This window comes from Paroedura picta, chromosome 12 (genome assembly GCF_049243985.1).
Source record: "Paroedura picta isolate Pp20150507F chromosome 12, Ppicta_v3.0, whole genome shotgun sequence".
NCBI lineage: Eukaryota > Metazoa > Chordata > Lepidosauria > Squamata > Gekkonidae > Paroedura > Paroedura picta.
Window position 1 is genome coordinate 42497243 of NC_135380.1, and position 21747 is coordinate 42518989.

At 48.1% G+C, this 21747-nt stretch overlaps 1 protein-coding gene across 2 annotated transcripts in view; it reads left to right on the forward strand.

Moving 5' to 3' along the window:
* The first annotated feature begins 3834 nt into the window (after positions 1 to 3834).
* Positions 3835 to 21747, forward strand: part of GPSM1 (G protein signaling modulator 1) — a 54658-nt gene continuing 36745 nt past the window's right edge. For both annotated transcript variants that reach the window (XM_077305711.1, XM_077305712.1), the window contains exons 1-2: positions 3835 to 3966; positions 18512 to 18733. In XM_077305711.1, the coding sequence (XP_077161826.1) occupies positions 3911 to 3966; positions 18512 to 18733 (278 nt within the window). In that variant the 5' untranslated portion in view covers positions 3835 to 3910. The remainder of the gene's footprint in view (positions 3967 to 18511; positions 18734 to 21747) is intronic.

Genomic DNA, 21747 nt, shown 5'->3' on the forward strand with positions numbered 1-21747 from the left:
TCACCCAGATGTAGTCTCCAGGGTAGATGTTTTGGCTTGTGACATCTGTGGGAACTGTCTGCTTATGCAGTGCTTTCAATATTCCACACAGCAGTAACAGAGATTTGCTCAGAGCACCTGACAATTCTGAGATAGTTTTTCTTTGGGGTAGTTCATTCCCTACAAAAAAAACTTTCCAAACAGAATCTCAAAGACTGTTTATGCACTGGAGGTTTCATGCCAGGCTGCAGCCTGGAGTTTTCGTTGTGGCAGGTTGCCCCACCTCTTCCTGCACCCACACGGGGAGCATTTGGCCAGGTGCTCCTAATCTGCCCCCAATTTTTGCACCTGCACAGTTGCTGGGGCAGTGAAGTTCCTAGTGCGTAAATGGTCAAAGAAAGCTGATATAAACCTGACTATATGAGGGCAGTTCAGCGAAATCAAGTTGCAATTGCTGAAACTGATAGTTGCAAGGGGTCATGCAGGCCATCTAAGTCCAACCCCCTGTTCAATGCAGAATCAGCCTAAAAAGCATCCACGAAAAATATCTGTCCAGTTGCTGCTTAAAGACTGCCTGTGAGGAGTGCTGACCACCTTCTTAGGCAGTTGTTTCCACTGAACTACTCTGTGAATTTCCCCCCTTGATATCTAGCTGGTGCCGTTCTGCATGTACTTAAAGCCATGACTGTGGGTCTTATCCTATGCTGACAATAGGAACCACTCCCTGTCCTCCTGTAAGTGGCAACCTTTCAGATACTTAAAGACAGCAATCCTGTCCCCTTTCCCTGATCTGGCTCTTTTCATTTGAAATCTCCAGGTGAAGGTTTTTCTCAGTTCAAACCTAAAGAAAAATGTCTCTCCTCACACCAGGTGTTACAATGAAACATTATTACAATGAGCATTCTCTGTCCTGGCCCCCACCTGGTGGAACGAGCTCCCGGAGGAGATCAGGGCCCTGACGGGGCTTAAACAGTTCTGCAGGGCCTGCAAAAAGGAGCTTCTCCGCCAGGCATTTGGTTGAGACCAGGCACAACCAACAGCGAATTAAGGGCCCCCGCTCCCCCCTTCCTCCCAGAACTCCACCAGAGCGCTCTGTTCCACTGTTCCATCGTTATATTATTTTATTATATTGTTATACTGTTACATTATTCTGTTATATGGTTACAACCACTGTTATTAATTACTGTATGTTTTTAACGAAGACTGTTTCATGTATCGTTGACTAGTTTTAATGTAAACCGCCCTGAGCCTTTGGGGAGGGCGGTATATAAATCTAAATAAATAAAAAATAAATAAAAAGGAAGCTATCATTCTCAGGATACCATGTACACCACTCATATGTGCTTCTTCCCCTGCCCATACACGTTAGGCCTCTGCTAATGGTGCCCATGCCAAAACAAATGACTCATCCCATCTCTTTGGGCAGGGGTAGTCAAACTGCGGCCCTCCAGATGTCCATGGACTACAATTCCCAGGAGCCCCTGCCAGCATTCGCTGGCAGGGGCTCCTGGGAATTGTAGTCCATGGACATCTGGAGGGCCGCAGTTTGACTACCCCTGTCTTTGGGTAACAGATAAACGGGGGGGGGGGGAGAGTTCTGCACTTCCAGGCTCTCCTAATATTTGGTGACCTGCCACACCCACCACTCTGGCCCACCCACCTCAGTTCCAGTTCTCTAGAGCTGTGCAAGATGAAGGGCGGCAGGCGGCTGGGGGAAGAACACATTTCCTTTTCCCAGGCAGAGCATATGGTGCATTTCACAGCCTTCTGGTGGCTGGCACCCAATGTGATGAATGTTGTTGTTCATGGCAACTGTGTGTACAAACGCTTGACTGACTGGGCAAGAAGCTGGAATGGCAGAGGAACACACCAGAAATGCCTGCTGGGATCCACCGAAAGCAATTTCCAGTCACCAGGGACATACAAGAAGTGCCTTCCCAGGCCCAGGGACACCCACGTAGTCTGCCCCCTATTAGTGCCCCATTAAAACAGAAATGGCAGCTTTTTAGCCGGCTGTAAACGTATCAAGCGGTGAGCCTGGTCTTTGGTTCGTGGTCCAAGTATTATCTGATCTAGCCAGCAGTCACCCACTCTAGGATGGCCCACTGGGTAATTCTTCCCCATGCTGCAGTGCTATGGGGTTCTTCCAGCCCCCAAAGTCCTAATGTTGCTGAAGCAAAGACAGAATATGACGAAAGCCTGAGAGCGCCTCAAAAACCAGCAGCATTTCAATATGAGCTGTTGTCAGTCACAGGTATGTGAAAGGAAGATCATGCTGGGAATTCTCCTTATGAGAAAGATTGCATGGGACTGGTGTGAATCCTGTTATGAAGCATTGACATGCAATTCGCTATGGAAGGGGGGAAAGGGAGGAGCCAAGAGAGCATGAATCTAGGTCACATTAATCAAAAGAATAAGCAGTTATTTGAGATGGATGACAAGAGGTCAGCGCTTAGGAGAAGCCGGTTAAAAGAGCAATTAGAGAGGGTGGAGAATCAAGGATTTGAAGTATTGCCTTTTCCTGGGACTGGAAAACACTGGAGCAGGGGTAGTCAAACTGTGGCCCTCCAGATGTCCATGGACTACAATTCCCAGGAGCCCCTGCCAAATGGCCAAATGGCAGGGGCTCATGGGAATTGTAGTCCATGGACATCTGGAGGGCCGCAGTTTGACTACCCCTGCACTAGAGGATGACTTGGCAGCCTCCCTCTGTGGCAAGGCCATCAGCTTTGTCTAGCTGGTGGATTGGTGAAGAGCGGCAGCCTCTAACCTGGGGAGCCCAGTCTGATTCCCCACTCCTCCTCCTCCACATGCGGCTGGCTGGGTGACCTTAGGCTTGTCACAGTTCTCTTAGAGCTCTCTCAGCCCCACCTACCTCACAACGGTGTCCGTTGTGGGAAGAGGAAGGGGTTATGTAGTGTGGCTTTAAGTCTCTACTGACTGTTGGGGTGGAGCTACAGGGTTCCTGTGGAGGAAACCCAGGGGAGATTTATATATGGTCAGTTGTGATGGAAGTTAGCCTGTTCTGTGGCATGAAAGTTGTTGCTGAGTGCAGACTGTGGGAATGAATCGCCACAAGCTGCTTTGTACTATAAATTAAATAATAAATCAATAAATCATCAAGTTACACTAGAGAAGTGTTGGTTTTCTCTGCCAGAAGAAAATTGCCATCCTTTTCCCCTCCCCACAACAGACACCTTGGGAGGTAGGTGAGGCTGAGAGAGCTCTGAGAGAACTGCTCATTCAGAAAGGCTCTATCAGCTCTGTAATGAACCCAAGGTCACCCAGCTGGCTGCATGTGGAGAAGTGGGGGAATCAAACTCGACTCTCCAGATTAGAAGCTGCCACTCTTAACCATTATGCCACTCCGGTTCTCAAGGAGGAGGGGGAGGGTAATGATTGTAAGTCACTTTGGCACTCATTAGGGTAGTGAAGATGGGGCATAAAAGCCGAGTTCGTCTTCTCTTCTTGTGAAAGATCCAGCGGTACAGAGCCTCCAGCTGCCAGCTCTCCCCCTGGTGAAAATGGAGGGAGTGTGTGTATGTGTGTGTGTGGGGGGGGGTCTCTGGCCGACCCTCAGGAGTCCCCGGCCGCAACCGCCCGCCCCGCTTGGCCTTCTGCAGGGCTCCGGCGGGACTGGCTGCCGACGGGTCTCCCGGGGCGCCTAAGGCCGGGGTCCTGCGGGAGAAGAGCCCGCCCAGTCTGGCGACCCTGCCCACGGACGTTTCGCCCCAGGCGCCGGGCCGTCGGGAGCAGCGGCGATCAGAGCCCTGTCGTGGGTGCCGGAGAGGGCGGCGAGAGGGGGGGGGGTCCCTCCGCGGGGCTGGCGGCGCCTGGGTGGGGGGCGGGGCGCGAAGGAGGGAAGAAGCCGCCGCCTCCTCCTCCTCCTCCTCCTCCGCCCGGAGTGGCGCCGGGCAGCGTCAGGCCCGCCATGGCATCGCCAGCCGCTGCAGAGGCAGGCGCGCCCGCGCGGAGGCTCCACGCCAGGTAGGTAGGTAGGTAGGTAAGGCGGGCGGGGGCGGCGGGGCTCTCGGGTGTCCGGAGGCGGAGCGCCCCCCTGAGACCCGGCTTCGCCGGCCTCCGCGCGGGGGCTCTGGTTCCGCCCAGCCACGGCGCCCCCTTTCTGCCGCCGCGGGTCGCTCTCCCTCCCTCCCTCCCTGGGGGGCCTGGGCGGGCGCCCCTGGCGCAGGGTCACGGGGGGGGGGGCGGCCCCGTCTTGGCGGGGTTGGAAGGCGCGGGTCGGGCCGCGGGCGGAGGCTGCCTTTGCCTCGGGGCGGGGCTTCTGTCTGCGAGGGCTGCGTGGCTCGCGAGGGCTGTGCCGCTGCCCACTCTGCAGCCGCGCTTCGGGTCCGCGCCAGCCTCGAGGGAGGCAGGGAGGGCGGGCGGGCGGGCGAGGAGGCAAGTCGGACGGGACGGGTGGAAGGAAACGGCGCGCTGTGGAGTCGCCTGTCCACGCGGGGACCGGGGGTCGAACCATCTTGCGGTCGGGGCAACCTTTGCCTCTCTTGCCGGCGGCAGGCGTCGCCATCCAGCCGCTTCGAGGGTCTCTTGCCGGGGGTGGGAGTGGCGCCGTCTGTGGCTGTCCCCCAGCGCCGCATGCTTGGCCAGCCCGCGGCGAGCAATGTGTCCCCTGGTGGGGTCTCCCCTGCAGCCTGCCAGGCCGTCCTTTCTGCAGGGCTGGAAGTGTCGTTCTCGCCTGTTGGCCTGTCGGGGTCTCTTGGGTCGACGCCGCTCAGGTGCGAGGCCTTGTATGGACAGCACTGTTGCTTGCCCTTGTGGTGGACCCGCCTTTCTCGGGAAGCTTTGCCTGTAGCAAGGCTGGGATGTCAAACCTGTGCGGGAATGGCCATGAAGGGCCAAGCATGTGGTCTCTGTCAAAGAGTTATGGATGACCAGATTAAAGAGAAGAAGAACTCGCTGAAGGGTTATAAAATTGTTTTTAATACATTTCACTTGGGTTTTTACAACTTGTGTTCTCCGTGTCTCACAGCTTCTCCTTACCTCTGAGACTAATTGGCCTCAGTTGGTGTGAATCTTCAGGAGTTCTTATACCTTTGGGACATGACTGAGAAGTCTCCTTGTGGGGTTGGATTGTCCTGGCCCTGAGCCAGCCCTCCTTACCTCCTGAGACCTCTCTGGGAGAGAAAAAAAGATTCCCTCAAGGCTTTGGGCTATTGGAAAGCAAAAGGGAGCAAGCCCCTCCTGCCTCCCTTGCATTAGAAGTCATAAGCCTCATTTCATGCCAAGATCCTTGAGGTTTAAGATATATTTAGTTTAAGCTTACCTTTACAGAGGCCTATTTTTTTTTAAAGAAGCGCTAAAGTAAAAAAATATGGTTTAAATCACAGAACCATAGGTCATCTTGTCCAGCCCCCTGCAGAATGTAGGAAATGTCCACAAGAGCCTAGCACCTGCACAAACTGTTCTGTCCACCCACTTACAATCTGGCAAAGTTCACAGAATCAGCATGTCTGTCAGATGGCTATCTAGCCTCTGCCTAAAAACTTCCAAAGAAGGATAACCCACCACCTCCCAAGGAAGCCTGTCCCACTGAGGAACCACTCTAATGGTCAGGAACTTCTTCCGGATGTTAAGCCAAAACTTCTTTTGAATTAATTTAATCCCATTGGTTCTGATCCAACCCTCTGCTCTGCTTCATCTAATATGTGACCAAGTTTTGGTGCTTTTTTGGCGGGTATTCTTGTGCTTTGTTTGTTTAGTTTCGGGAGCAGTCTGATTCCGTGACTGCTCCGGCCGCCATCTTGAAGGCATCATGGACAGAGGGTTGCAATAGGAGAGAGAACATAAAACTTACTTGCAGAGCCCCACAAGGAGCGGTCTTCTCTCCTGTCCTATTCAACATCTTCATGCGGCCTCTTGCACAACTGATACAGAAGTTTGGGATGAGTTATCATCAATACACAGATGACACCCAGCTCTTCCTCCTGATGGATGTCTGCCCTGACTCTCTCCCAGAAGCATTAGCCAGCTGCCTGGAAGCAATTACGAGATGGCTCGAGCAGAGTCGTCTGAATCTCAATCCTTCAAAGATGGAGGTCCTGTGGCTGGGTAGGAAAGACCCGTGTCTGGAAGCATGTCTACCCACCTGGATGGTGTGCAGCTCTCTGCGGCTCACTCCGCCAGGAATCTGCGCATGATTCTGGAAGCTTCCCTCACAATGGAAGCCCAGGTTGCAAAGGTAGCACGGCTATCATTTTACCATCTCTGCCAAGCTATCAGCGCCCTAGCTGGCCCTGGAATACATAGCCCCAGTGATCCCTGCAACAGTCACCTCTAGACTGGATTTCTGTAATTCGCTCTATGCAGGCCTGCCATTAGCCTTGATCCAGAAACTACAGCTGGTCCAAAATGAAGTGGCCAGGATCCTCATAACACTGTGGAGGTCCCACATCTGGCCCATTTCCCACCAACTGCAGTTGTTGTCAGTTGAATTCTGGATCAGGCTAAAGTTTCTGGTAATTACCTTCAAGGTCTTTTGATTAATGCCTGAGGGATCGCCTCCCTGCCTATGTCCCTCAAAGGCCCATTATGCACAGAGTGGAAGGTCTGCATTCGGGGTGCAATGGCGGCGGCTAAAATCACCAATTATGCACGCTGCAGGCGGCAACCGGGTGCAGAGTCAATGTATGACGCCGAAAAAGCGCAACCAGAAGTAGCTCCGGAGTAGCCGCATGCATAATCGGATACTCTGGTTTTTGCCACCGTTGCGTTCCGTCCCGTGCGTAAGCGGTTTGCTTCGCTTCTTCCTCCTCTGCGTTCTCTGTGCCGCCGTTTCAGTGGCCGTGCATAATAGGCCAAAGAGCTCTACGCTTCACCACCACCAACCGGCTAATGGTCCCTGGCTCTAAAGAATCCCGTCTGGCCTTGACCAGGGCCAGAGCCTTCTCCATCCTGGCACCCCCTGATGGAATGAGCTCCCGGAGATCAGGGCCCTGATGGAGCTAAAACAGTTCCTCAGGGCCTGCAGAAAGGAGCTCTTCCACCAGGCATCAGGTTGAGACCAGGCATAACCAACAACATCTGATGGGCCTCTGTTCCCTCCCTCCCAGAACTCCATCAGTGCGCCCTGCTCCTAGACCTGTTTGAATGTTGCACTGTTTGCATTGCCACAATTATCAGTTATTAATATTAATGTTATGGTTATTTATATGTTATGGATTGTTTCTTGTATTGTTTATAGGTTTTCTGTAAACCTGAGCCTCTGGGGAAGGTGGTATATAAATATAATAAACAAAAAATTGGAATACTAGAATAGAGGGTTACAATCTATTCAAAAGGGACAAACAAGTAAAGAAGGGTGGTGGTGTAGCAATCTATGTTAAGTATACTTGTGAAGAAATACAGGTATCTGGGCGTTGTGTATGCGTGGCAGCAGAGGGCTGAGCTTGGGGTTCAGGCGAGCGTATTTGATAAATAAAAAAGGAGTAGGAAATGAAAATGCTATTATTGTGGGGGTCTGCTATAGACCACAAAGCCAGTCAGAAGACTTCTAGACCAAATTACACAATTCTCAAAGAGGGAAAAACAATGGTCATGGGTGACTTCAATTACCCAGATATTTGTTGGAAGACCAACTCTGATAAAAATACAAACTCCGATAAATTCTTAACTTGTCTTGCCAACAGCTTCATTTCCCAGAAAGTTGAGAGGGGAACCAGGAGCTCTGCTATTTTAGACTTGATTCTCATCAATAGGGAAGAACTGGTAGATGAGATGGAAGTAGTGGGCACACTTGGTAGAAGTGACCATGTGATTTTGGAATTTTCAATTGTGAGAAAGAGAAAACCTTTATGTAGTTGAACATATAAACTGTATTTCAGGAAGGCAGATTTTAACAGACTTAAAGGTATGTTGGGTAGAGTCCCGTGGTCAGAAAGACTTAAAGAGATGGGAATCCAAGAGTGCTGGGAGTTTATTAAAAGTGAAATACTAAATACTCAATTACAAACAGTTCCCTGAAGAAGAAGAAGAAGAATAAGAAGAAGAGTTGGTTCTTATATACCTCTTTTCTCTACCCAAAGTAGGCTCAAAGTGGCTTACATTCACCTTCCCTTTCCTCTCCCCACAACAGACACCCTGTGAGGGAGGTGAGGCTGAGAGAGCCCTGATATTACTGAAGAAGAAGAAGAGTTGGTTCTTATATGTCGCTTTTCTCTACCCAAAGGAGGCTCAAAGCGGCTTACAGTCGCCTTCCTTTTCCTCTCCCCACAACAGACACCCTGTGAGGTGGGTGAGGCTGAGAGAGCCCTGATATCACCCAGCTGAGTCCAATCCCTTCTTGAAAAAATACATTTGCGAATCCTTGTTGAAACCAGGGACCCAGCCAGATGAGGTGCAAAGGTCGCTAATATACTGACCCAGGGGAGAGGTGTACTGCCACAGCTGCTGAGTTGGTCCGAGCCTTCTGTTCTTGGAAGGGGTCTACAGAATGCACCTGCAAGGACTCTTGCAGCCTGTGGACACTCATGAGTTCAGGATCCTGTCATTCATAGAGGTTGGCCTATCATTCCCCGATCTCCCCCCCCCCCCCACATTTGTCCCAACTTGGCAGACAATTTGGGCTTCGATGTGAAAGGTATCCCCCCAAGCCCTGCATAAATCTTGCTGCTTTGACCAGGGAATAGGACAGTATCAGGAGATCTGTCGTATCTGGCATGGAACTTTCACCCAGCTACCCCCCTCCCAGGTCCCTGGCTGTACACAGGAAAGTGTGGGGGTGGGGGTAGTACCTGTGGGTAGAACAGGGGGCCCCTGTAGCAGAGGTACGTACACTGGGGGCAGCAGGGCATAATACTGGGCCCCATGGGGTATGTGGCCTAATTTAGGGGGAGCTGGCCCCGGGTTGTTTTTTGTGAGGGAAGCAGCCACCCATGTGTGGGGTATAGGTGGACACTGCGTCCCCTGTCTGTCCACTGAATGGGGGCAGTTAAAAGGAAGACCTCGGTGTGACCTGGCCAGAGACATTCATCCCCATTGTTGCCATTGTCCCCTAGGGTGGCTTCCCCCCTCTAGTCTCTGAGGTTACCCACAGCTCACTCAGGTGAGCATACACTTGCTCAGACAACCCTGCAGGCAGGTTCAAGTTGTCGGCCCATTGGCTGATGGAGCCCTTTAGATAAAGACATCCAAGATTGGATTGTTTTGAATAATTGAGCCAGGCATGAGCTTGCGGAAGCAATGGAGATTGCATAGAATTCCTTCTTCGCAGTCTTCACGGCGATTTCGTAAGCATTCATAAACATCCTATAACTCTTGCAATTCCCCTTTCCACTTGCACAGCTCCAATAACTACCATGGATCTGGCTTTGGGTGGGAAAACAGGACATTGGGGAGCGGTTTCGTTGATGGCTTTAGAGAGCCGGAAATGCTAGCCCACTGGGGGGCATCAGATCCTGCAGAGCATTCTGGAATCCAGTTGGATCTGTAAGTCTCCTTTGGCAAGCAGAAATCTGCTGGTAAGGCATTCGGTGCACCAGACAGAGGGCCAAACTCTTCAGATGTTAAAATATGGGACAGACTCCATAGAGTAGGAAGTTGTAGATTTCTACAGAGTTTCTTTTGCTTTGCAACTTCATTTAGCTATCCAGGCAAATACTTGACTAATGGCCTCCTCCTCCAGACGTCATTTAAAAGTTCCTTCTGCTCTGGTACACTCGGCTCCAAAGAGCTCTTCCTCCTTGCTTCCCTGACTGGGTTAGGCCTGGTCAGAGAAGCTTTTCCTAGAGATGTTCTAAAGTCCTCCAAATCTCAGAGCTTAGCCCACCCATCATCTCTCCTGCTAGATATATTGGCATTTGCAATAAACTTGGTGAGTCTGGTGAGTCTAGAAAGCAACTGAGCTGACTTCTCCCTTCTTGCATGTTCTCTGACCTGAGAGGGGAAAAGTTTTTGCTCATTTCAGCCTCCTAAGGAAAAATAATACATCAGTAACAATCCAGCAGTGGATCTAAACCAACAGAACTCCAATGGCTTTGGTCAGCAATAACAACTACAACTTAGACAAACCCCCAGGTCAGGCTGGTTCAGGTCATGGAGGGGGTGTCTGAGGGAGTACCCATGGATGCCGTTGGGCCAGTGGAGAAGCTCCCTTTTGCAGGCCTTGTGGAAGTTAAGGCAGCACCCTGATCTCTTCAGGGAGCTCATTCCACCAGGTGAGGACCAGGACAGAAAGTTCTGGTCCTTGTTGAGGCCAGACACACTTGTATGGGGCCAGGGATCATTTCCTGGAGGGGGATCTCAATTCTTATGTCTGTTGTTTTTAGGAGCCATGATGGACATGGGTCTAGGGCAGGGGTAGTCAACCTGTGGTCCTCCAGATATCCATGGACTACAATTCCCATGAGCAAATGCTGGCAGGGGCTCATGGGAATTGTAGTCCATGGACATCTGGAGGACCACAGGTTGACTACCCCTGGTCTAGGGGGCAAGTGGTTGGCCTTGTTGCTGTTAGCATCCTGTCAACTTCAGCTAACGAGAGTCATCTGAAGTAACTCAGTGTTCTCTTCAAGGATGGCCAAGAGGCCTCTAGTTCACTTTCTGTGTCCAAAGTTGGAGGGAGGTTGCGGCGGAGAGTCAAGATTTTGTCTTCGAAATGACTCACAAATCCCTCACAGCTGATATTTAATTGGCTACTGTTTTGGCATCGAGGGTGGTGAGGGATTGAACTACTCTGAATAATTGTGCTGGGCATGAGTGTGCAGATGTGATGCGTGTCGAGTTAAAGTTGCGTTTCACTGACTTCACCGCCATCTCATAGGCTCTCATCTGCATTCTATAAGATGTTCTCGATTCTTTGTCTTCCTTCAAATTCACTCTAGTCATCTCAGTTCCAGTATGTATGTATGTATGTATGTATGTATGTATGTATGTATGTATGTATGTATGTATGTATGTATGTATGTATGTATGTATGTATGTATGTATGTATGTATGTATGTATGTATGTATGTATGTATGTATGTATGTTTAAATTCATATCCCACCAGTCCCACAAAGTGGCTTGTAGCAGGAAACAATAATAAAACCTACATAAATTGCTCTAAAAACACTATAACCCCCTATAACCTTCCCTAGCAGCGAAATGCCCACCTGCCCCTGGCTCAACAGACCTTTTCGATAAAAGAGTTCTCGGGGGGGGGCAATGGACTGACTAGCCAGTGGCAGCCTGGATCTTACTAGCCCTGGCCTCAACAAAAGACCTGGCAGAAGAGCCCCATCTTGCAGGCTCTGTGATCTCCTGGAAACTCATTCCACCAGGTAGGGGCCAGGACCGAAAAATCCCTGGCCCTGTTGAGGCCATATGAACCTCCCTTGGGCCAGGGACCTCCAACAACTTCATACCCATGGAGCGCAGTGTCCTGCAGGGTTCTTAAGGAGATAGGTGGTCCTGCAGATATGAGAGGCCCAGACTGTGGATTGCCTTGAAGGTTAACACCAGAACCTTGAACCTGATCTGGGCCACAACTGGCAACCAATGCAGGTTCCTCAGCACAGGCTGGATATTGGTCCTCCAAGATATTCCAGTGAGGACCCTATCAGCTACATTTTGCACCAGTTGCAGTTTCTGTGTCAAGTACAAGGACAGGCCCATGTAGAGCAAGTGTCAGAAGTCTAGCCTGGAGGTTATCTTATTGACTTCAGAGTTGTTGTTAAATCTGAAAAATTCTTTGAGATCCTCTTGACATCTTTTCAACAATTCCAGGTTTTGCATTAGTAATTCATTAAGTCTCCATCTTCTTATGCCTGCTCTTTGTTGTACCAAGATTAATTCTATTGGAGAGTGATCGGTGAAAGTGGCCGGTAAAATTTGTGTTGTTTGACATAGAGGAAACATTCCCTTGAATACCCAGCATTGCTCGATTCACGAGTAAGATTGGGATCACGTGGAATAGAAAGTATACTGCCGCTTCGTTTTATTTTGTTCTCTCCAAAAATCACTCATTGATGACTGATGTAAACAATTTAAAAACTTCTTTGGCAGTTTTAATCCTGGATTTTTACTTGATTCATCCATTACTGCAGTGGTCCCCAACCTTTTTGAGGCTGGGGACCAGCAGGGCAACTGCCTGCCCGTGCATGCCGCGCATGCGTGCCCGCACCTGCATATTGCCCATACGCTGCCGAAATCGTGCATGCGCAGCACTTTCGTGCATGCGCAAAAGTGCAGCAAATGTGCGATTTGGCCGCGCATGGCGCATATGCGCCACGCATGAGCAATACGCAGCCGCGGCCCTGATTCCCTCTCCCCCCCCCCCCCGCAGTAAGAAGCTTCCCGGGCTGCAAGCTTGCGGCCTGGGAAGTTTTTTACTGCGGGGGGGGCGGGGAGAGGCAGCCGCGGCCCAGCGCCAAGGCCTTTACAGCCCGGCACTGGGCCGTGGCCCGCGAGTTGGGGACCACTGCATTACTGGATCAGGCACAGCGATAGCATTACCATCCACTATCCACTATTTTCATTATAATTTTGGAAAAACTTTTCAAAAATTTCTCCTAATTATTTGGGGTGTAGGTATTCACCAATGTCCATTCTTTCCTATTTGCCAGTTTCGGGTTCAAAAATAGATATCTTCCTTGTAGATATTTGAATTTCACTTGTGTGTCCAGTTTCAGATTAACATATATAGCCACCCCTCTCTGTTTTGAGGACTCTGATGCTTATTTCCCAATCTTTTAGCTTCTAAAAGATGCTCATGAGTCTTTTTAATATGGTTTTCTTGAATGCAAATAATATCTGCCTCCAACTTCCTTAGCTGTGTAAAAGTCTTGGACCTTTTCCCAGGGGCATTTAACCTATTAATATTTACAGAAATTATTTTCAGTTGCTTCTTTTTCTCCTCTTTGTCGTCAATCAGCTTGTCTTTTTCTAGCAACACAGCCAGGGGTTTTTGTTTCAACTGTTTTGATAGTGCACCTGCCTGAAGGTAGCACTGCTTCCAATGCAACTGGAATCTTCCAGAAGTATCTGATCTCTTTTTGAATTAGAATTTGACACAGGAAGAGGAGCTCTGCTCTTTTCTTTAACAGGTCTGCTGATAAGTCTTGAAATACCTTTGCTTCTTGGTATTGGAAGAGTAGTCGTGTCTCTCTGTTTTTACGTAAAATTGAATCTCAGATTTGCTTGTCAAATCTTGTTAAGATGTCTCTGGGTTGCTTGGCTATTGCCACTGCTTTAGAATTAACTCTGGAAATGTTTTCCATACCAATGTTTTCAAAGCCACATTTTCCCCATGGATGTGAATCGGGTTCGATTTCTGGCGCCAAGACTGGAAGGCAAGGCGGCTAATTGGCTCATGGGTTTACTTGATGCAGACTCTGCCATGCTGCAGAACTTTGAGAAGTTTATGTTCATCTTGAGAAAGCCATTTGAAGACTGGTTTCAGGAGCATATTGATTCCGTTTCAGCAAAATGTCAAATCCCCATTGTCAGCTTCTCAATGAAACAGGCTAGGCTTTGCGGCAAAAGGAGTTTAATGAAAAAACATTACAAAGTTCATAACGTTTCTTATTGAAACTGAATCAATATGCAATGCACAGACCAGTATCCCCTGAAAGTCTCACCCCCAAAAAGTCGTGGAACCACCGTGGTGAGCGGAGGCGGATTTTGCCAGTTCCCAGGAGAAAGCCTGCCAAGCAATCTCTTCCAGGTGCGGGTCCTGTGTAGCTGGCTCAAGGCCATCCTTCACAATAACACACCATCTCCCCTCTCCCATGGCAACAATTAGAATATCCAACAGTTCCAGCGCTTATTTAACAGATCAAAGAAATGCAGGCATGAAACATTCACATATTTCCAGGTCAGTCGTCCCCCCCAGCAGGTGATCATACACAAAAATAGCCAGAGACCATGGCAGGAATCTAACAATAGGCAGTTAACCATGCACCCTTATTCTGCTGCTCAGCCCTTAGTTCAGTGGTGGGATATTCTGGCGAGGGAAGGAAGGAGGCCTTCCTTTTCTTTACTTGTTCTTTACCTGTTCTGAAGAAGAAGAGTTGGTACTTATACACCGCTTTTCTCTACCCGAAGTAGTCTCAAAGTGGCTTACATTCGCCTTCCCTTTCCTCTTCCCACAACAGACACCCTGTGAGGGAGGTGAGGCTGAGAGAGCCCTGAGATTACTGAAGGAGAAGAGTTGGTTCTTATATGCCGCTTTTCTCTCCCCGAAGGAGTCTCAAAGCGGCTTACAGTTGCCTTCCCTTTCCTCTCCCCACAAAAGACACCCTGTGAGGTGGGTGAGGCTGAGAGAGCGCTGATATCACTGCTCGGTCAGAACACTTTTATCAGCACCATGGCGAGCCCAAGGCCACCCAGCTGGCTACATGTGGGGGAACGCAGAATCGAACCTGGCATGCCAGATTAGAAGTCTGCACTCCTAACCACTACACCAAACTGGCTCTTAGGTTAGGTTCCACAACCATATGCCTGGTGGAATAGTGTTGTTTTAGAAGCCTTCCGAAACTTAATTAGTTCTGTCAGGGGCTGAATCTCAACTTGCAGCTTATTCCACTAGGTTGGAGCCAAGGCTCTGTTCGAGGGACCACCAACATGTTGTTATTGGAAAATCATAACATTTTGGGGGGGGGGCATACTTGGAAAAGTGGTCCCTCAGATATGCGGGGCCCAAACCACATAAGGCCTTAAATGTTAGAACCTACACCTTAAACTTGATCCAGAAATTCCATTGGCACCCAAGGCAGCTGATTCCATCCACAGTGTCCTAGTAAGGACCCATGCAGCTTCATTTTGCACTAATTGCAGTTTCTGGGTCAGGGTTAAGGGCAGAGCTGCATAGAGCAAATTACAATAATCTAACCTTGAGGTGACTATCGTATGGATCATTGTGGCTAGGTTTACCAGGGTCAGGTAGGCACAAATGGCTTCGCCTGGTGGAGATGGAAAATTGCCTGGTGCTCTGCCTTCATGATCTGTGCCTCCTTTGACAGGAAGGTGTTGAAGATCACCCCAAGTTCCTGTTGTTAATTTTACTCTGCCCAGGCAGGGAAGATGTGCTTTCTCTTCCAGCTTTTTCTTCTCTTTGTGGAGTTCTACTGAAGCCATCCCATTAACAGCTTCAGGCACCTGGCTAGTGCGGGGGTGGTGGTGGTGGTGGTGGTGGTAACTAGCTAGTCACCCTAAAGAAGATAAACCTGGTGACACCCCAGCCCATACTTCTGGACCAGCATTATGCGGGTAGCATAAAGATGTTAAATAATATTGGGGAAAGTCCTGCACCCCATGGTACCCTGTTGCCATTGCTTGCCTCTGTATAGTAACCCTGGAGTTCCCGGGTGGTCTCCCATCCACATTCCAACCAGGACTGACTTTGCTTAGCTTCATGAGGAGAAGCTGAATTAGTAGCTGGCGGTTGGCTGCTGGCAGAGAGTCACTGCTGAGGGGAGATTCAAGTCTGTCTGTCAGGGAGAACCAGGAGTAATTTGCTGCAATGTGATGACCCCGTTCCTTACTGTGAGTGGGAAGGAACCCTGCCCAAAGAACCAACACTGTTGAAAGCCAAGATGGGGCCCACCCATTTAATTGTGGGTTTCCTGAGTTGAACAGACTGCAGTGGGACTTGCCTAGGAAGGGCTTTTAGCATCTGATTGCCTTTTGGTGTCTGGCCAGGTCAGATCTTCACCAAAGCACTCCAGAGAGAACAGAAGGCCTCTTTGTAAGGGAGCAATACAGAGTCTGACCACGTCAGGCAGGGCTTTCCTGACTGTGCAGAGGTGAGAGGGTAGGTTGAACCCAAACAACTCCTGGTTCTTACCTGCAGACCAGGAGCTGCCAGCCATTGTTCATCCCAATCCAGCTCTGGCTTCAGCCCATCTAGCTGCCACCAGAAATCTCCAGAAGCAGTTCTGTGCCCTTTGGTTCCGGGGTTGCCTACGATAAAGTGACCTTTGCCTCGTGGAGGCCATGCTGGAATAAAATGCCCCATCAGTTGTGGTTGGCCCCCCAAATCCATAAGCCAACTCTTACCCTCCTTTTTGCTGGTGGGACACTGCCAGTTTCCCAATAAGACAAACTTCTGTATAAGAAAGTTTCTTTATTAAGAATGAAAACATCTGTTACACATAACTGAAGTCCTTTGTCCATGGATAGAGTATAGTGAAACTCATTCTCCCTTGGGAATATTGCTAACTGCATTTCACAGATAGACTCAACTTACGCGATAACCTAAACTACAAAGAGGAGAAGAACTAGAGGTGTGGGGGAAGAAGGGAGAAAAGGAAGGTAGAGGGTGAATAGCCATGAGAAAGCTAGCAGTTATAAACTAAACAGCAGAATGCAACCTGAAGGAGTCAAGACAGGTATCAGGGGAACATCACAGATCACAAACATGGCCGAAGTACCCAGGGGATTCCGACAGACACCAGAAGAGCCCTGCTGGATCAGGCTAGTCCAGCCTCCTGCCTCACACACAGTGGCCAGCCAGTTGCCCTGGAGGCCCAGTGAACTGGACACAGAGCCCAAGGCCCTCTGCTAATGCTACCTCCTAGCACTGGGGTTCAAAAGTATATGGCCTCTGAAGGTGGAGGCTCCCTTAGTTGCTGTGACTGACCACCACTGAGGGACCTGTCCTCTATAGATCTGTCTAATTAAAGCTGTCTAAGCTTATGACCATCACTACATTCACTGGCAGTGAATTCTACAGTTTGATTACTCACAAAGTGAATAATCATCTGTCTTGTATTTTTTGCCTGCCAACTTTATTAAGTTGTCCATGGTTCAGGGAGAGAAATTATTTATAGATACAGATGTAGAAGAAGATATAGAAGGGTGGAGAGTGTCCTGGCTGTCCAAGATGGATTAGGGCCAATCAGAATGCAGCCGGCAAAGCTGGCCGCACCCTGATTGGTCCACACTCTCCAGCTCCCGCCCTACTTCCCTGGATGCTCTCAGATGCCTGAGAGAGATGCACAGAGACACAGAGAGCCCTGCCAAAGTGCAAACGACCCCTGATTATCTGCTATGGCTCCTGCTGTGAGGGAGACAGACAGACAGAAACTGCAAACAAGCCCCAAACTGACTCTTGCTTCCCTGCAAGGAGCCCTGATTACCTCCTATGGCTCCTGCTGAGAGAGAGAGAGAGAGAGAGAGAGAGAGAGAGAGAGCTGCGCCTGCCAGTGTCCCCTGGGTCGTAGCACCCATTGCATTCCTGTTTGCAATGGGCTTTCATGCTAGTGTATGTGTATGTGTATATGTATATATATATATATATATATATATATAGTAATAAAAGTAAATACCTACTATTCAAAGCATATAGTGAAGTATAAAATAATACAAAACATAAAGTGCTATTGATGGACTTCATGCTGCAGCTGGAAGATGCTTATCCTGGATGCTTTAAGCTGATCCTACATTGACCAGGGTGGACTAGGTGGCCCATATAGCCCTTTTCAACTCTATGATTCTAGGATTCTATGAAAATGTATCTTGGACATTTTTCAGGCTAAAAACAAAGTATAAAATGATATTTAAAAGATCAGCCTTCTAGTCAAAAGCCTGGGTAAATAGAAGAGTAGTGGTCTGTCACCTAAAAGAAAGTAGTATAGGGGCTAGGTGGGGAAGGGCATTGCATGGGCCAGGTACCACCACTGAAAAAGCCCCATCTCCAATCATGATCAACTTCATTTCTTAAGCTGGGGGTACATAGAGCAGGTGTGCAATATGGACCCAAAAGCCTGAAAGACAAGAACCAGCACTTCTAATTAGCAAATTGGTGACCAACAGCAATCTATCGGCACTGGAGTGATGCCATCCCTGTATCCCACCCCCACAGTAGCCCGGCTGCCCCATTTTGGCTGCTGCCTTCAAAGGCAGCCCCATGTAGAGTGTTTGGGGAGGGACCTTGTCAAAAGCTATTTGAAAAGTCAAGTGTATGAGGTCTATCCCTACCCACATGCTTGTTGACCTGCTTTATCTCCTGTATTAGTGAAGCAGCATTTCCTTCTGCCGAAGTCATGCTGATTTTCTCTTGTCAGGCTTTGTTCCTCGATCTTAGAGCAGGGATAGTCAAACTGGGGCCCTCCAGATGTCCATGGACTACAATTTCCATGAGCCCCTGCTAGCATTCGCTGGCAGGGGCTCATGGGAATTGTAGTCCATGGACATCTGGAGGGCCGCAGTTTGACTACCCCTGTCTTAGAGAGCAGTCCTGCCACCTATTTCAGTTGTAAATATGCAGAACTAAGGGCAGAATCTTGGTCTCAAAGCTGAGAGTGATTTTTCTAAACTGATGCAGAAATTATAATTTTTTTTAAGTTGATGCGGAAATCTTTTGGCGCAACATCTGGAGTACTTGGAGGAATGAAAGGCCAGACAGGAACAATTGGCTGTGTCTGTCAGCCAGTTCCTTTCTAGCTTTGCAGGTGAATAGTAGGAAGTAAAACCTGTGATTTTTTTAGACTTTCCTAATCTGAAATATCCAGCAGATCAACTTTGGAGGTTTTCCCCTGGGTGATTTTCCAGAGTTTTAGAGACTGAACTTACCGGTTTGGTGCATCTCTGCAGGATGGAGGCTTCCTGTTTGGAGTTAGCCCTTGAAGGAGAACGTTCCTGCAAAGCTGAGGATTTCCAAGCTGGTGTGGCCTTCTTTGAAGCAGCTGTGCAGGTGGGGACAGAAGATCTGAAGACACTGAGTGCAATCTACAGCCAGTTGGGCAATGCCTACTTCTACCTAAAGGAATATTCCAAAGCTCTTGAGTACCATAAACATGATCTCACACTAGCAAGGTAAGCACCCAGCATCCAGAAACACTTCCTTACTGGAGGGACAAAATCCCATCTCTGATAGTGTCATAGGAACCTTTAATCTGGAGGACGGGTTGATTCTTCACATAGAATAATAGAGCTGGAAGGGACCTCCTGGGTCATCTAGTCCAACCCCCTGCACTATGCAGGACACTCAGTACCCTATAACTCATCCACTGTAACCTGCCAGCTCCTTGAACTTTCACAGAATCAGCCATCAGATGGATAGCCAGCCTCTGGTTAAAAATCTCCAAAGATGGAGAACCCACCACCTCTCGAGGAAGCCTGTTCCACTGAGAAACTGCTCTGTCAGGAATTTCTTCCATATGTTTAGATGGAATTTCTTTTGCATTATTTTCATCCCATTGGTTCTGGTCCATCCCTCCGGCTTTAAAAACAACTCTGCTCCATCCTCTACTTGATAGACTTTTAAATACTTGAAGATGATTATCAGATCCCCTCTCATTCATCTCCTCTCCAGGCTAAACAGACCAACTCCCCAACCTTTCCTCAAACATCTTGGTCTCCAAACCCCTCACCATCTTTGTTGCCCTCCGCTGGACACGCTCCAGTTTGCCTACATCCCACTTCAACTGGGGTGCCCAAAACTGAACACAGGACTCCAAGGGAGGCTGAATCAGAGCAGTGTAAAGCGGTTTAGCCATCAAATCACACTGCTAACTAATGTTCAATGTATGTCTACTAAGTCTCCTAGATCCTTTTTGCACATACTATTGCCAAGACAAGTCTCCCCCATCCTATATTGGTGTAAATTATTTTTCCTACCTAAATGCAAAACTTTAAATTTGTCTCTATTGAATTTCATTTTATTCAGTTTAGCCCAGTTCTCGAGTCAAGATTATCCTGTATTCTGATTTTGTCTTCTGTTGTGTTTGCTACCCCTCCCAGTTTAGTATTGCCTGTAAATTTTTATAAGTACCCCCTCTAATCCCTTATCCAAATCATTTATAAATATGTTGGACAACACAGGCCCCAGGACAGATCCCTGGGGAACTCCACTTGTCATTCTTCTCCAAGAGGATGCTGAACCATTAGCAAGTACCCTTTTGTTATGATCTGTCAACCAGATAAGGATCCAGAATAAGGATCCATACCGCATTTTAGCAACTTGTAGCAAGAATATCATGTGGGACTTTATCAAAAGCTTTACTGAAATCCAGATAAACTAAGTCTACAGCATCCCCCTGATCCAGCAAGGTAGTCACTTTCTCGAAAAAAGAGATATGGTTGGTCTGACATGACTTTTTCTTGCGAAACCTGTGCTGAGTCTTAGAAATCATGGCTCTCTGTTTCAGCTGCTCAAGGACCGACTATTTGATGATTTGTTCCAAAATTTTGCCTGCTACAAATATCAAGCTGATTGATTGGCAGTTACCCGCATCCTCCTTTATCCCTTTCTTGAAGATGGGGACCACATTTGCCCACCTCCAATCGTCTGGCACCTCACCTGTTCTCCAAGAAATGTAAAAAAAAATGGACAGAAGTTCAGAGATTACATCTGCAAGTTCTTTTAGCACTCATTTGGCCCAGAATGCAGTTCATCTGGCCCAGAAAACTGTTTCATTTAAAGAAACTAGGTGTTTAGGGACTGCCCCCACAGTGATCCTAGGCCACCATTCCCGTTCCCCGTGCTGTGATACATTTTTGCCACATTGAGCACTATTTCCCTCACAAGAGAAGACTGAGGAAATAGGAGTTAAGCAGTTCAGCCCTCTCTTCATCATCTAATTTCACTTTCTTTTCCTCACAGTGGTCCTACGGAGTCCCTACTCTTTTTCTTACTTGAAATATAACTAAAGAAGCCTTTTTTCTATGTTTAGCACTTCTTGCTAGCCTTATTGAGTTTTAGCTCTTCTAAACATTCTCCCTACAATCATTGGTTATTTGTTTATACTCATCCTTGGTAGTATGGCTTCCCTTCCGTTTCCTAAATGATTCTTTTTTATTCCTTGAATCATTTGATAGCTGCTTATGTAGCCACCTTGGCTTCCTTAGGCTCATTCCATCTTTTCTTCTCAAGAGAATTGTTTGTGACTGAGCCTTCAGTATTTCACTTTTAAGAAACTCCCCGCCCTCTTGGACTCCCGTCTCTTTCTGACCACGGGACTCTACGCAACATACCTTTAAGTCTGTGAAAATATGCTTTCCTGAAGTCTAGTCAATGTGTCCGACTACGTAAAGGTTTCTTTTTCCCACAATTGAAAATCCCATTTGCCTTTTTAGCCACTGAGTCACACTGTTGACTCATGTTCAATGTATGATCTATCAAGACTCCTAGATACTTTTTGCACAGGCTACTGTCAAGACATACTACTCAACATACCTTTAAGTCTGTAAAAATCAGCTTTCCTGAAATCCAGTCTACGCGTCTGACTACATAAAGGTTTACTCTTTCCCACAATTGTAAATTCCAAAATCACATGGTCACTACTACCAAGTGTGCCCACTAATTCCAACTCATCTACCAGTTCTTCTCTATTGATGAGAATCAAGTCTAAAATAGCAGAGCCCCTGGTTCCCATCTCTACTTTCTGAGAAATGAAGCTGTCGGCAAGACAGGTTAAGAAATTAATGGAGTTTGTATTTTTAGCAGAGTTGGTCTTCTAACAGATATCTGGGTAATCGAAGTGCACTGTTTCCCCCCTCTTTGAGAATTGTGTAATTTTGTCTATGAATATCTCATCCAAGTCCTCTGACTGGCTTGGTGGTCTGTAGCAGACACCCACAATAATACCACTCTCATTTCCTACTCCTTTTATATTTACCCAAATACACTCAATTGAACTTTCATACTCAGGTAGCTGTATTTCTTCACAAGTATAAACATTCTTAACCTCCCCCCTTCTTTACTTGTCTGTCCCTTTTGAATAGATTGTATCCCTCAGTTCTAGTATTCCGATTGTGAGTACTATCCCACCAAGTTTCTGTGATTCCTATTAGATCATAGTCCCCCTCCTCTGTTAGGACTACTAGTT